At 42.3% G+C, this 16,446-nt stretch overlaps 1 protein-coding gene across 1 annotated transcript in view; it reads right to left on the bottom strand.

The window, feature by feature from the left end:
- Positions 1 to 383: 383 nt before the first annotated feature.
- ARHGEF28 (Rho guanine nucleotide exchange factor 28) overlaps positions 384 to 16,446 on the bottom strand; it is an 83,593-nt gene continuing 67,530 nt past the window's right edge. The window contains exon 33 of the mRNA XM_082337036.1: positions 384 to 1,362. Coding sequence (XP_082193162.1) covers positions 1,202 to 1,362 — 161 coding nt within the window. The 3' untranslated portion in view covers positions 384 to 1,201. The remainder of the gene's footprint in view (positions 1,363 to 16,446) is intronic.

The following is a 16,446-nucleotide window of genomic DNA, read 5'->3' on the forward strand; positions in this document are numbered from 1 at the left end:
GCAGCTACATCCCTGCTGCACCGCTGCCGATACCCTCAGCCACGCTAAGTAGCACCTGGCCAGTCCAGAGGGCTGCCCACACCTGCTTGAATAGGCACGTCCTTGGTTTTGCCAGCTGAGGTGCCCAGAGCACAGTTTTGGCTTGGGTGGACCAAGGCAGGCACATCTGCAGCAGGGCAGCATGCAAACCAGGCAAGGAGATTTTTTTTTTTTCCTCCTGTTTTCAAACTTCTTTGGAGGACCTCACAATGAATCAAAGTTACAGTTTTGCAGAAATGCACAGAACTTTTATTCAATTTGACATAAGTGTACAAATATTTCTGAAAGACAAAAGGCACACAATGGGTTGTGGTTTCTTACTGCCCAATGCACAGATGATCCCATGAACCTGAAAGCAGGAAGCTAGCTGGCTCCTACATGGGAAAGCAGCAGAATTTCAGAAGGATTCACTTAACTAAAAGCCTACTATTTTTCCCCTTCCTTTTCTTTTCACCAGCGAGGTGGTTTCATCTGGTAAATTTTAATGCATAAGGGCACTTACTGAAATGAGGTACAGTTATAATACAATAACAAACTGATTTACAGCATCTCTACACAGAAACTGGCAGTAGTACCAAAATGATGATAAGCTTTGGGATATGAACAAACACTTACAATTATGCAATTATGTTGAGATCATAAAAAACATCCTCTTCTGAGCAGTTCCTGAGCCAGGGGATAAGGAAAATGACCCAATAGTTAAGGGTACATAGCACATTTCAGCGAAGACTATAGCCATCATTCTTACATTGCTGTCTTCTCATGTTATATCACAACTGTTAGAAGGTTACTGATCCATACTTTGAAATCTCAAATAGCAGGCCCATCTCTCTTAGCTTGCCCTTTTAAAAAGAGGACTCAAGAGAAAATCAACACTAGCTTTCACAGCTCTTGGTGGCATCTTTACAATTCCAAAATGTTACATCTTCCCTGCTACCCATTGCTTCTTGCAAAGCATTTGAAATCATGTCATAAATTAAAGATTATAAAACAAAGGCTTCAAAAATAACTTAAGCATTATATTTATCATGGGGAAAATCTTGCGTTGAATATTAAATACTATCCTTAAAGCTATTTGGTCATACGGAGAGCAACTACAGACATTTAGAAAAGCAAACACAATTATATTTCCAAAGTGCTACTGAGATTAGAAAATGAGCCATCAGAGGTAAACAATCTTCTCCTCTACTGTGCCTCCACTTTCTGTGTCCTGCAGGGTCTCAGGCTGGTGGTTCAGCAGCAGTGCATCTACCTGTGGCGGCTGGATGGATCCCTGGTTTGGAACGCTTGTTTGGGGACCCTGGGTCTGTGATGCATTCAGATCTGTAACACACAAGAGAAGGACGTGACAATGCATCTTCTGCCATGCCCATACCATCGTAAAGAGCAAATTCTGACTTTTTCCATTAACACCATTTTCTAGTTTGTTGCATCTGTCTAGAAAGGAAAACACTGCTGTATTACAAATTATACTACAGCCTGTTGAGAGGTACCTTACCCAAATTTACTGAAATCTGTTCAAGTCTGTCCACTCTCATCCAAGGGATCATCACTGTCACTATTTTTACAACAAAAGAAATTTATACCCATATTTCACTAACCAGATACACAGTAAGGGAAAGGTATAAATGGTGTCAGAGTTGGGCTGGAGGGAAACATACAGCACATAATTAATACCTTTATTAGTAATAACACAATTGTAAAATTAATGCAGTTTCCATCATTACACAGAATCTTACTTGCAAACCTTCCCTTTACGGATGAAAAAGAATCAACTGAGTGAACCCAGACAGAAGTCTACTCGACTGGCACTTGCAGTCTGTAACAGATGTATAACCATTCAGCTTTTTCTGCCAAGTTTATCTGTGTTTGCTTGCACAAACTACCTGCTCTATTCTTGTCGCAATCCTTTAGGTGTGACATGGAGATAATACTTGCACCCAAACACTATGAAATTCTTTCACAAGGATCTTAATTTGTTATCTTTCCAATTTCCTCCTGCAAACGCAGAGAATCAGGTACCTGTTTTCCAGCATTAAGCTCTGAAGGCTTTTGTGATGATCTGTGCACTACTTAAAAAAAAAAAATAACCACGGTTGGGTTTTCTCCCTAGTCAGCTTTCTGTACCACTTCAGGCCCTCAGGCCTTAGTAGTTGGGTTTTCTACATCTTTATTTCTGCAAAGCAATTTTTACCATAAAAACAAGCTGCGCAACAAGGGAGCATGTATCATTGTACCTAGGGATGAGAAAAGTCTGCAATGGACAGGCTGCAATGCTTTTCACTGTAATCTTGGCCTGACCAACCGCTGCTATTACATCAGGAGAGTTAACTTTTCATTCTTCCCTCTGCAAAAAGGACTTTGCAGGAAGAAGGGGAGCTTGGGACACCACCACCCCACCCCACCCCCCCCAGCATGGGCAACACCAGAAGCAAGCAAACCCAGCACTGGGGTCCTTTGAGCCTTGGTCATTCATGCAGAGAGCTAAAAAGACATTTCATGCCTGCTCTGGTCCCTACCCCTTCTCACATGTATGCACAATGAAAATCTATTGTAAAGGAGATACTAATTTTTTTTTTTTTTTTACACACTCTGTGTCACTCTAACTTGTGGCAATTTAAAACTACACCTGCCCACATTTGGCATTCACTTGACACATGTGGCTTTCACCAGTCTTGTTCACTGAGGCAGGAGTTTAAGGCAAAACAAGCTTGCTGGCACCCTGCAAAGCCTAGGCTCCTGGCTGCTCCCTGCCATGGGGAGTGTGGAGTGGTGGGAAACGATTATGTGATGGGCATGTGGGAACACATCGTATCACTGCCTCTGCCTTCAGCATCTTCTCGTCTTTGATATTCACACAGCTGGGGGGAGCAAACAGGCTTTGGGGTTTTGGCTCCCAGCATAAGCCACATGTATGTTATACCTGCTGCTGAGACTGCAGGGTCGGTGGCAGGCGCAAGGTTTTTATAGACAAGAGGTGCTCAGTCATAGTGGGATGACACAGGATGTTAAGAAAATTCATCCCAAATTCCCTTTCTTTTACTGATTTACAGTGGATTTAAAGAATCAAGTTTCCGTCTTGGTGAAAATCCAAAGTCTTGATTGCAGGTGAGTTATTTGCAATATGTAACACAGCAGGAGTTGACTCCCCAGCTTACTCAAACAGCCCTGCTTTGTTAAAGATGACTTTTGCATTTATTTCATTTTGATAGCTATATTAGAAAAAGATGACAATTTGCAGCAACCGAAGAAACCAGAAATATCCTACGTCTGCTTTTCTTTATGGAAACTGGATACTTCAGTTTTATTTATTTATTAAAAAGAGCCCTACCAGTGAAAGGTCTTCAACCTCTAAACACTTATATTTCAGGGTAATTTTGCCCACATTAATATTCCTTTTAAGTCCTGTGAGTCTATTCACCTTAACAAAGTTATGTGCATAAGAATACCAGGCAGTAAGCACTTATTTGAAAGATCTGTTTCCAAAGTTTATGAAGTACATAATTGGAGAAGCCTAATTACAAATTTGAAAAAACCCAGAAAAGAAACACCATACATGCAGTTATTTTCCACCATCAAAACTAAACAGTAATTGCTTCACCCATTAAAACAGTAGCTGTTTCCAAACCATTCCTCATTATCTGTTACAACTCTAAGCAGAGCAGTGGAAACTCTTAGCATGCTGGAAAAATAAATCAGATTCTGTCACTACCAAAATAAATGATTTATCGCTAGTTTAGCTGCTTTTTTAGTATCTTCTACTTTTTTAGTATCTTCTTCTTTTTTTTTTTTTTTTTTTTTTTAAATTCTGTTGCATCCAGAAAACCTGAACAGCAGGAAAGTACCCAGGAGGTGAGAGCCCAGCTGCCACTGGGATAACGAGTGGCTTCTCGGGCTGGAGTTGTGCTTAATCCAACGAAGGAGGGAAGGGGCTGGTTTTGGCTGCACTTCGAGTGGCACTCAACACAGGCTCTGCCTAATAAAAGCACAATGTGTCCCTGGGACGACATACTCAGCCTGCCGGCGGGGAGGGTGCCTGCTGTCTCCCTGCCCTGTGCCATGCTGGAAGCAGCAGAGCCAGGAGACCAGCTGGTATCACAGGCAGCAGCGCGATGCACCCCGAGAGCAGCTGCTCTCGGAAGGGTGGAAGAACTGCCAGAATTGGTAATAACAGCCTCAGGTGAAGGGAGAGTGGGGAAAGCAGACTGATCCACCAGCCAGCACCGGTTCTTGTTATGCAGAGCAGCAACAGCTGCCAAGAAGCCTCCCACGAACTCCCGGGTGCAGCACAGGGAAATGGACTGCCCTTGGCTCCAAGCAGGAGAATAGTGGGAGAAATCCTCCTCTTTAAATGTTCTCTCAGAACAGGGAAGAACCCTCCAGAACCAGCCTCAAAAGCATCAGCCACTGCCTGCTAAAGAACTCTGAGAGCTGAGGATGCTCAAAAAAAACCCCCAAAAACCCAAGCCAATTATCTGTGTAGAGAGCAAGGCAGAGGAGGGCTGGAGAAGGGGGCTGCTACCAGAAAGCGACAGCCGGGAAGCTTTCCTGTGCTCCCCAGGCAGCCGGGGCACCCACGGGAACCTCCCCAGCCCTTCTCCAGGCCTGTTCTCTGCTGCACTACGGCTGACAGTCATAACTCGGTATGGATCAAAATCCAGGTAAATAAGGACCACCGGCCTTTTATGAGCCTCCTTCGTTGTGACTGTAACTCACCTGCCAACATCAGCCACAAAATGAGTTTTGTATTATTCCCTTTCTTTAAATTCAGCATTTACTTATCCTTTCCCCTGCTCCCTTCCAAACTGCTGAGCGATGCTCGGGCAGGCTGTGTTCAGCTCAACAGCGCGCCCACCAGACCGGCACCCACATCACCAGCACCCAGCAGAAGTGCTCCCACTGCCCCTGCCTGCACTCCTCCTGCCTGGGCTGGGCTCTGCCCACTGCCTCCATCCTGCACCCCTTGCACAGAAAGGACAAGCGAAGGTGACTGTACCTGGCCACAGCCTTCCTCTTGCTCATTTACACCTAAGGAACACAATTTTTCCTTCATATTTATAGAAGTGCAGAAAATATTTCCAGATTTCCAAAGCTTTAACAAAGCTAAGCTCAGACCCTTCCACAGGGTCCTCTGTGAGACTCCCAGGTCCCAGCTCCCTCACAACTTCTGCAGCGGCCAAGGGCTTTCAGTATCTCGCCACGTCCCAGCCCCTGCAGTTTATGTGCAAACCGAAACATCCTTTAACTGCTTCTCAGTTATGCAAAATTTATTTCTCCTACAACACTCCAGGTAATTCTTTCCTAAAAAGCCAGAGCCAGATCCTCAGCTGCACCATCTATACCCTAGACAAAACTGAACAGCAGACCAGAAAAATCCAGTCTTTCAATGTTGGGCTGGTCAAGCTCCCCAGCAAAGAGGGATGTGCTTAAGGCTGCAGGCCAGCTATTAGGCGACCTGTGACAGCACTTAAATTTTGGGGCCATGTAGCCTGTTCAGCCCAGCTGTGCCACACCGCAGCACAAAATACCACTTAACGGTTGGACTCAATGATCTTAAGGGTCTTTTCCAACCTTAACGATTCTATGATTCTATGATTAAATCGAGCTTTTCTCCTTTTTATCTCAACCGAGACCATTTCATTAAATAAAGAAAACCCAGACATTCCCTGCTGTCTCCCACACCAATTTTCTCAAAAGGAGTTAGAGGCTGCTTCTACCAAATTCTGGAAAAAATCACAAATTGTCTCATGCACACAGACACATACTGCCAAATCCAACATTAAAAACAAATCTGACTTTTTTCCCCATTCTCCATGAGCTTAGCTCCAGTACCATAAGGATAGGTATCGGGAAACTGCAGAGACACCCTCCCCCCAAACAAAAATACTTTTCTAGGCAACCTAAATACAACATTAACTGCAGACTGCAGGCCTGCAGCACGTGGGGACAGCTTTCACGGGGTTTCTAAGGGGACCTCAGCTCTCCAAACGGGGTCTGGGTCCGAACTCAGAGAAGCGACAGCTCCTGGCTAAAAATGTGCTAATGTTGTACGGGAAACAGAAAAAAAGTGGCATTCCGCATCTTAACGACCATACCCTACCCTTCCTGTAGCACGAAGAGACAAGATTAGCGGCATCGCATAAACTGCTCGGAAGGTGAAGGACAAAGCAATGGCATTTGCAGGAATCTGAGATCAATACATACGAAAACAAACACAGCCCGTGCTCGGGGAGGGGGGGGAGAAAGGGGGATACAAAAGTCAAGTAAACAACTCATTAGTCACACTGATTCTCACCTTCTGTCTGTTGTCATAGGATGTAAGCACTTCCACATCAAATAAATGCCACAGATTTTCTCTTTCACCCCTCCTCTCTCTCCCCCGAGGATCAGAGCTCTTCAGGTAAGCCTGGAGTGCCCACAGTGATGATTATGGGAAGGATAGGAAGACATTATCAAGGCACTAGGAAACACTCCAGGCAAAAAAAAAAAAAAAAAACCTCTGTGGTTTTAGTAGAAAGCCCTGTTTTTCTCCTCCAGCTCTGACCCTAATTTCACAGCATCACAGGATAATTCAAGTTGGAAGGGATCTTGGGAGGCCTCTGGTTCAAACTCCTGCTTAAAGCTGGGTCAGCTCTGAGGTCAGGCCAGGGTGGATACTCAGGGTTTTTTCCTTCCCAGCTGTTTACACACACACACACACACACACACACACGCACGCGCACGCACGCGCACGCACACACACACACAAAAAAGGAGGGGAGGTTTGGGGAGAACTCACCACACGAATTTTGCAGAAACTGCATATATACACTGAATTAATTTGCTGTGACTTTCAGAGATCTGTGTCACACATTGGCCCTCCTTACAAAATAAAATTTCATTAAATGAAGAGACAGTTATGCCACTTTTAGCAAAAAATATGTTAAAGATTCTCAAAACCATTACTCTTCTGAAAACAATATGCAGAGTTAGGTTTTAGTTTTACCATTTATTTATAATAATTGGTACCAGTTTTTTATACTAAGTTCATCTGGACTGACAGCTGACACATCAACTTCAGGCCAAACCTATTTGAAATGGCAGAGCTGCTGTATTTAATCCCCCCATTGGCACTCATGCATAATGCAAAGCACAAGCAGACACCTAAAAACCAGTGCTAAGTCTACCGGGTCTGGGATATTCAAAGGAATTCAAGGGTAACAGGCTCTCATTTGCCATTACAGTTCAATAGCAAACGGCAGCCTAACTCCCATGAGCTCCACTGAAAGTCCCCACCGGCAAATCCCACGGCACCTCTTTGTCTCTAATGATGCTCCCAGTGGTTTCCATGCAGATTCATTAGCGACAGCCGATTCCCCAGGGAACTCCAGGCACCTCAGCCTCTCTCCCTTTCTTCCTGGTGAAAGGCACTACGATCGGGTTTGATTGCCTTTTTTAGTGCCTACTAAGACTTTCCCAATTCGCAATGGATTTTCCATACCGCAGGTTCAGTTGTATATGGAGCTGATGGCTGGTGGCAGAAAGGGAACACCACTCGGCAGCACCGGACCTGCTGGGGCAGCGCAGCCCTTCGCCCTGGAACTCGCCAGGACATCACTGCTGCCACGCAGGTTCAGACCACTTGGTATGGAAAAGGCCTCTGAAAGCTTTGAGGATCTGAGGACAATTCCCAGCAGTTTCACTGGGATTTGAGATCCCAAACACCAACGAGAAACCAGGCTTTCGCACCTCAGTAAATCTGATTTCACAGCAGGAACTGAATTTGGTACCGGCTCTCAAAAAACACCGGGAAAAATATTTTGACCCTGAAGATACCAAGGAAAGAGGAGCCTAATCCATTTCCCAGCTGGCTGAATAAGGCAGAAAATCAATCTCAGAATTTTAATGCTGCTATTTACTTTTAACCAGCCCAACCCTGTGAAAAAGCAGCAGCTGCATTTCTTAGGCAAGCAAGCACCTTCATGAATAAAAGGTCTTTTCACAAAAAGCAGATGAGCAATTAGATCGTAATACATGCAACATTAATTAGTCTCATCAGCTTTTGGTGCATTTTTTTTGTTACAAGGCAGAGAACAGAAAGAATTCGAAGTCTGTGATGAATAGGGTCTGCCACATAACTCTTCTTCGCATCTGTACTTTGGGTTTTTGATCATGGTAAAAATACTGGAAACAGCATTATTCTGCATGTTTCTGTTGTTTGTTTAGTTGTTGGCTTAGGTCAAATAATGCAATTCAGTTTTCAGGTTTTGCCTTGTAATTCTTTATAAAAGTTTGGTCTAGAGAATTTGGACCAAATTCTTGGCTACAACAAAATTTACCTTTATTCCACCAAAACTGCTTTATCATAAAGCTCCATAATGGTTCCAACTCATTTATTTGATACTTGTCTTAAAGCTTCAGGCTTTGGAGTCACGTGATGACGCAGCCATCTCTTCTTTTATTAAAGCCCAGTAAACACACTATTTCTAACACTGGCGTTATCAAAGAAAAGATTTTGAAACATCCCAAGCTCAGACACTGCCAGTGACAGTACTTTAACATCAAGTTCATAGTGTGCCCCTAGGTTGAAATAATTTAAAATTTTAACCTACTTACATGACTCTGTTATCAGTTGTGTTGTCTTTAAAGCACACGGCTTCTAAACTATTTTTGGCATGATGTTTTTTAATGCATATCAATGAGAGACTTAAAAATAGGTCTGACTTGAAATCATAACTTGTCTGTGAATTAAATACCCACAGTCTCACCTTGGCAGGGCATACTGCCTGCCAGCTGTCTGCTTTTGCTTAATATTAATTTATTTAGGTATGAATTCCCTATTAAATTGTCTTTGTGCTAAGCTTTGAAGCTTTAGATGGTCAATTACAGACACACACATGGTCCAACAGGTATTCTGCTAACAACAAACACATGTTTTATTGACCTACTTCTTTTCCAGCTCATTAAACACAGCTGCACTCAAATGATCAAGAGAAAATAACCATAAAACCCCAAGAACACCCTTCCTACAAAGGATCACAAGGAACGTGACCAGCTGCTGGCGCAGGGCCACTGCTCCACCCAGCGCAGCAGCATGCCCGCGCAGGGCACCTCTCCAGGGGCAGGGGCGACTCATCTGTCTGCTGACAACAGCGGGGAAGCGTTGGGGAAACTCACGCGGCCTCTTCGTTCGGGTGTCTAATGCGAGTGTATCTGAAGCAGGCTGCAACTGTTGCCCCCTACCCCGTAACCTGCAGAAGACAGATTCAGCCAGCAGGCTGAAGTCAAAACAAACTTCCGTGAACACTCCTGCTTGAATGTTTGCTGGAGAAACAGAAATCCCATGAAGTTACAGACCCAAACAGCATTTCCAGAGACTCAACAGATGATGAACCCAGACCCCCTTTCTGCTGCCAGCCAGAACATCCCCACACCACCCTTGCCCGCTGTCCCAATTTGCACCCCGCAAGTAAAACGCGCAGTGGAGCTTCCTCTCCTTCCCTCCTGAAGAGAGAAAGTTAACATTAACCCTGAGAAAACAGTGTCTCTGGCACATGAATTCACTCCCTTTGAAACCAAATGGGACATTTACACATCAAAACTAGTCTCTTGAGCTCTCCATTACCACAGACAGACATTACTGTGCTGATTAACTTTGCTTCATATTTTATGGATGGTTTTGGTTTTTTTTTTTAAACTACAATTTTGCTTTGAAATAAACATTAAATCAAAGTCCTTAGCAAACAATTGGGTTTGTCCCCAGCTTTTGGCCAGTCTTTCAGGTGCGACACAAAGGAGTGTGCTCTTGACTTTGGCAAATATTTTCCTGAGTAGCAGAAGGGCACAACTCTGTTACAAAAGCTGAAAGGTGAAGGTCATTTATGAAATACTCTCAAGTCTCCTCCTAAGCACCTTGGGTTTATATGATAGTTTCCCAAAAACAGACCAGATCCATCACTTCCTACTCATAAAAGCTGACGAGTTCAAAATTTAAAGTGGCAGAGGAATACTAAGCCAATATATAGAATTGCTGCAGAAGCAAAAATTAAGGCAAAGCACGTGTTTCAAATCTTACCCTTCAATAGAAGCTGCTGCTTATTGATTAATGCAGGAAAAAATATGGGCATTAGTATAAAAGTGAGAATCTGAGGGAAGCCTCTTATCTGATAGTCACAGAGATACTTGTTTTCCTCTGAGCTCAAAACACAGGGAAACAGTCGCTAATTTTTGCCTGCAGTTTATTAGCAAAACCATTTTTATCCATTTTTAGTCAGGCTGGCAGGAAGTATATGCGCTGATGTTTGCTTCTTGCAGTCATTAAAGAAAAACAGCAAAAATTGAAAAGTTGCACATTCCCCAAGTTTTGCATTGTAAGCGTAGGAAGTTCCAGGGTGTGATCGAGTATTTTGAAATGGGTGCCCTTTTTAATTGTTTGCTAAATGCTCTGTGAACAGTGATTGAATATTTTGAAATGAGTGCCCTTTTTAATTGTTTGCTAAAAGCTCTGTGAACATGTAACTGCTGTGGAAACAGTTTGCATAAAAGCTAAAGGGAAAACTGTACATCAAAACCAGAAAAAAGCACAACGATCAAATAAGCATGTGCCTTCATCCCTTCAGCCAAGTGCTTCCTTGACTGCATGGAACGTACTTGGATTCACTTTCCTTTCTTCTGCTCCCACTTCTTTCCACTGTGGGCAACAGTGGTCTTACCCTTAAGCCTGAATTCATCACCACCTCCTTCTACCTTGCCTTCACTACAAGTTTTCTTTGTCTCTAGTCCTGCAGCTGCACCTCTGTAGACCCCGGCTCTGCTTTAGTCTGACTCCCTCCGGTGCCTTCCCACCCCCTTGCTTCATGTGCTGCAGCTCTGCATCAGTACCATCCCACCACTCCAGAGAGCGGGCCACTTCCCCACAGCAGAAAAAATGTGATGCTATGTTTTAAAACACCCTGCTGCATTCATTTTCCCCGTCAGTTCAAAACTGCCTGTGTTTAATGCAGAAGCCTTTCTTACAACCTTCATCCCCCTCCTGTTGCCACTGTGCTGTAATGGCAAGTTCCTCTGCATAGGAGACAGCTTCTCTGCAGTTCTTGCTGTCAGCAATAACTATCCTGCAATTCTCAACCTCAATTAAAAAAAGGAAAAAAAAAAATCTCCTTTCATCCTTGCCAAATATACTAGTTTCCCTATCTGTCATGTATTCTTTAACACGGAATATATTCAATGACTCTTAAAGGCACACAGGTTTCTTTGATTTTTCTATGGCAGACCCGAAACAAATACAGCCAAATCACATTTATTTTTGTACCATTTATGTTCCAGCTCTAGATCAAACTTCCAAGGGACACTCAAGGAATCTCAGCAGGCAACTGCTGGAAGTCTTCGTATTTGATTAAACTAAAAACAACTTCCATACCAGCACCAAGGCTTCTCCCCTCTACTGCCCTACCGAAAATTTACACCCAAAGGAAAGTTTTCTGTAGCATCTGGGGAGGCAGAACAAGATGCCCCATGAAATCTCCTCTAGCAGTTTGGCTACGGCCAATATAATTTATGTGGAAGGCAATCGGGTGCTCCTGTGATCAATGCCAGTAAAAGATAGACAGGCAGTCTTCCCCAGTTTCTCAATAAATATTTAACAGCAGATGCTGCTGAGGAGGTTTCATATTACTAAGACTTCATTACTTTTACACAACATGCTACAGGCCATTTCCTGGAATATGTAAAGCATTATACTAAATAATTAAAATGAGATTGTACTTTTCAAAATAAGCCAGACAGATACACTTGGTGATTCAGCTACATGATTTTACAGGGTGTGTTTGCATACTCAGTATCTTGCAAAATTTGATCATCCATAAACAGCTTCTCCCAGCCATTAGGATGCATTATTTATTCATACTTGTGCATCTATTTCAGGCTCTAACTCCATTACAAAACGTATACAAAACATTTTTAATGTACTAAAGCAGGGCACGCAACCAGGTCTCCACCCAGAGATCACATTACCTGAGGAAAACACGGACCTCCCAAGGTATGTTCCTGACATCAAACAACAATTACCAAGACTCTTGTTTTGTGACTGCTTTTCCTGAGAGGTCACCTCTTTCCCTGCAGACTTGCTGCGAAAGTCACAGCTCCGCACAACTCTGAGCTGGAGCTGCTTCACTACAAACCGGGTGTCTGGCAAAAGACCCCTTTGCCCAAGGTCTTCTGCTTCAAAATGTGCTCCTTTCTCTCCTTCTACTTCCCTGAAACCCATATCTATTGGAACAACCTTACCTAAGCAAAGAATTAATGTGCGTGTAAGAGATAATGGTCCAAACCGTTCCAGTTGATGCCAGTAATTCCACTGACTTCAAAAACCACTGCACTGAAGTTGCTGGAACCGTAAATATGAGGAAAATGAGAAAGATTTGGCCATCATCCTGTTGTTGTTTAAGAAGTCTGCAGGCAATCAAACCCTGAGTACAGTGTGCAGATTTACACCAACACCAGTGGTACCTCAAAAGACAGGGATGGACAATCTCGTCACTCCATTCATCACCTTAAAGATGTGCACTATTTTAAACTTCCCTTCTAATGAATGAGCTCTAAATAAGAAGATATTAGAAAGGATAAAATCAGACAGGCATTACACAGGAAATTCTGTACTTACATTAGCATACAAAATAAAACCAGAACATCATTAACTGCCTTAATTAAAAGGTTATGTAATACTGCTGCATCTACTGTGGTTATGTTCAGAAATGAGAAAAAGTATTTTGAGATGAGAAAATTGGTAACAGAACTACAAAACCCTAGTGCTGCAGAGCTGGAAAGAAAGTGTTACTTGAAACATACTAATTGCAGATGACATATAACGACATACTTTTCACTTTGGTATCACACTGTCATGTGATTTAATCCCTTTTGCCATCTGCTTTAAACAAATGGCAGCGTTACTCCCAAGAGAAAAAAATACTTCCCCTGTGATTCACTTCCACCAAGTATCCCACAGACAGTGATGTATTACAGCAGAGCACAAATCTTGGTGTTCTGAGTTATGGAGATGAGGGAAATTTGCTGTTATCTGTTGCAGAGTTAAAAGTAAGATCCTACTTGTTCTAATAAATGGATGCGATTTTGAACTTGAGAGATGCAGGTGCTGATGCTACTCCACTTCATATTCTTACATCTTTCCATTTCATTTTATTCTCATTATAACTTACAGGGAGCACTGAATGGGCTCTGTGCTCACCTATGCAACCATCCATGCTAGTAGCAGAAGGGATATGTTGAACGCAGAAAGGGCAATTTGGAATTAATTGCATGTTCTCAATTTGGCATCTGCTCAACTAAAAAAGACAAAACATTTAAGGTAGCTCAAAATATCACATCTGCCCAGGAGGCTCCCTGACAAACTGGGAGCTCCACGGTCACATCATCCTTTACTTTTAAAAGATTTCCTTCCTTCCCTCTTCTCAAGTGAAAGAACAATAGAAAGAATTTGCTCACTGTGCAGGGCAAACAGTGAAAAAACAGCACTATTAAAAATATTGTGAAACACACCAGAAAAACTCAAACTAGGCAGAAAAGCATCTTCACATGCCATTCTGCAGGTGCTAAGGGGGTGGCCTACCGTTGGCTACAAAGGATGCTGTTTAAACAGGAGACATGTAAAGTGTGCGCTGTACAGGGCACAATGACGTTCCAGCTCAGAAGACGAGCACGTCAGATGTACTCAGAAAGAGTTCATATGGCAGCAATAGTACAGAAATTAACTCACAATGGTCACATACGCAGAACTGTGATGACTTTTTGTGGGAGCTACTCATTATCAGGTTCCAAGCGATGAAAGCGATCTTACTCAACAAAGTCCTCAATATGGGATCCCATTAACCACCTCCAGCATTGGCAGCAGTAGCTATGCTTATTTGAATAAGGTCCTGAGTTACTCAGCTTTGCCTCTTGCCAAAATCCTGTGCTGACTTGGAACCACGGGGAAACAGCTTGTGCATCTTCAGATGGCTCTGTAACACTGTAGTGCAAAGCATATTTCACCTGGTTTTTATCACGCTTGCATCAGCTTTACATTGTATACCTCTTCTGACTGTAACAAATTCATCTTACACAAATATGAGAAAAGAGCCAGGCCCATACAGCACCGTCCTCAGCGTCCCTGATGCAAACATATGCAGGTACTTTTATACAACGTCATTAGGCCATAACTGATGTTAAGGTAGCCAAAAAATAACATGTTGTTCTAAACCTCATCTCAATTACCAATGGGAAACTAAAATAAATGAATCTGATCTACAGTTTTAAGAACAGGTTCAATAGAGCAATCACCATTAGCACAATCTGCCTTAAGGAATAAGAAGGGAATTTCTTATAAAGAATAAGGAAAAAAATGGAGTAATAGGATACTATGCATTTTTTCTGGGGTTTTTGCTTTTTCTATTGCAAATTAAATATTTTACATCTCTAGAAACCACTTTCTTTGATGAAAACCACTATAAATGGATTATTTTGCCAAAATCAAACTGTCTCATTTGCTTATATGCATATATGTACAAATTTCTGTCCTTTAAAAAAAGATTAAAATCACATATAGTCAAATAGAGTCCTATTTTTGCTCACTGGTTTTGCATTTGGCTGTTTATGGAGATCACAGGTTTTTCCATGTTCCCCATAAAGATTTAAAATATGTTTTTCACTACATCATGTATAAAGATCCTTCATGCTAACACTGCAAATGTCTGGGGGGGAAAAACCTCCCACAATCAAATTTCAGTGCAGTTTTCCAGATCTATCACTTTTCAACTCTATTCCTGTAGCTACAACATCTGAATAAAAAAAAAAAAATTAAAGGCAGTACCGGCGAACAATGCTGTTCACTTCAAAGCTTAAAAGAATTAAAATTGCACTGATTCCTGAAATCAAAGAGGCGAATCCATAGGTAAATCCATAGGCATCACTTCGGCTAGTTAACCTGACATGTCAATTAAATGCAAGAGTAATTTATTCAATTCTCAGTCTAGTCTGACACAAAACCTATACTTCCCCTGATTCCTAATTAGCCAAAGTACTTGTCTTCTTTCATGCAGATAATTTCATAAACATTAGTGTAAAGCATTAACACATTTTTCTTTCAATCATATTTTCCTCCTGTTGACTGACACACCTTTTCTAGTGAGTGTACTTGTGCCAGTTTCAGCTTTGTGGGAACTTGCCCCAAGGTCTTTAGTAAAGTTCACTCCCATACACATAAAACAACGATATATAATCATGATGCTAGCTATGTGAAGAGACATATGTCTTACCTTAGAAAATATGAATGGAAAATTATGCACGGGAGGAATGTAGCCATTTCCATTTGAGTATATTTATGAAGCCAAATTGCATAGTACTTAACATAAAGTAGAATGCAGCATGATTAACTCCTTGACAATGTGTTCAGGTGGTGCTTCTCATTAAATAATTTAAGTTTTTTTTGACAGACCAGACTTCTTACAGGATGCCTAATAATTCTAGGAAAATTAATCAAAACCAATAAATTCCTTTTGTGTACACATAAAACTTACTATATGCAAGATCTGGCCATGTATGTATCCAGTATGTGGCTATTTCCAGTAAACCATACTCAGTATTTGTTTCTTAGTTCTATTCTGACTTATTATTTAGGAATGTCTTTTGAAAGATGACTATGAGACTTTATACATAGAGATGGTTGAAAAATGCGCAGGAAAATGTCTGAAACATTCATCCACATGAAAATATGAAAAGTTTCAGCTAACTTTCAAATTCTTTCTAGCCTTTCTCTCATTGCATCTCTGTTGGTTTTCCTTCACAGTGATTGGAACTGACTATATCCTGCAGAGGTGTCAGCAAATGGAGGCACAAGGTCAGAGAACTTCTTGAACTCTGCTAAACTCTCTGGGGAAAAAGCATGGCCAAAAAAATACTAAGAAAAAGGAAATCAGCTTCCTTGTATGAAACGTTCGTACTGCTCAGCTTGATTCAGATTGTTTAGGAACAAGTGATTTACTTCATTTCCTTGTGCAGAGCCATTTGCTGGGGCTTCAGATGCCATCTGTCTTTCAGGGGGAAGTTTATCGTTCTTCTCATTCCCCACTGCCCGTACAGTGGCTCCTGATGCATGACAGAAGCAAGTCTGAATCGTGCAGACTCATGCACTCCATGATCAGAGCACAAAATACTTGTCACCCTCCGAATCACAAATGCGACTGTGGAATGTGGTGGCACATCCCTCTGGAGCTAGAGCCCTGCCTGCTCTAGCAACATGCCAGGGGGCTTCACAGCACCATCTGCACCATCAGGATGCTGCAAGGGTTTGCTGCGCTGCTTTGCCAAAGACGCACTGAGACTCAGTCAAGGCAGTAACTGCAGGTTTTACAGACCTGACTTAGCCAGAGAGACTTA

The sequence above is a fragment of the Platalea leucorodia genome, assembly GCF_965183815.1.
Source record: "Platalea leucorodia genome assembly, chromosome: Z".
NCBI classification, from domain to species: Eukaryota; Metazoa; Chordata; class Aves; order Pelecaniformes; family Threskiornithidae; genus Platalea; species Platalea leucorodia.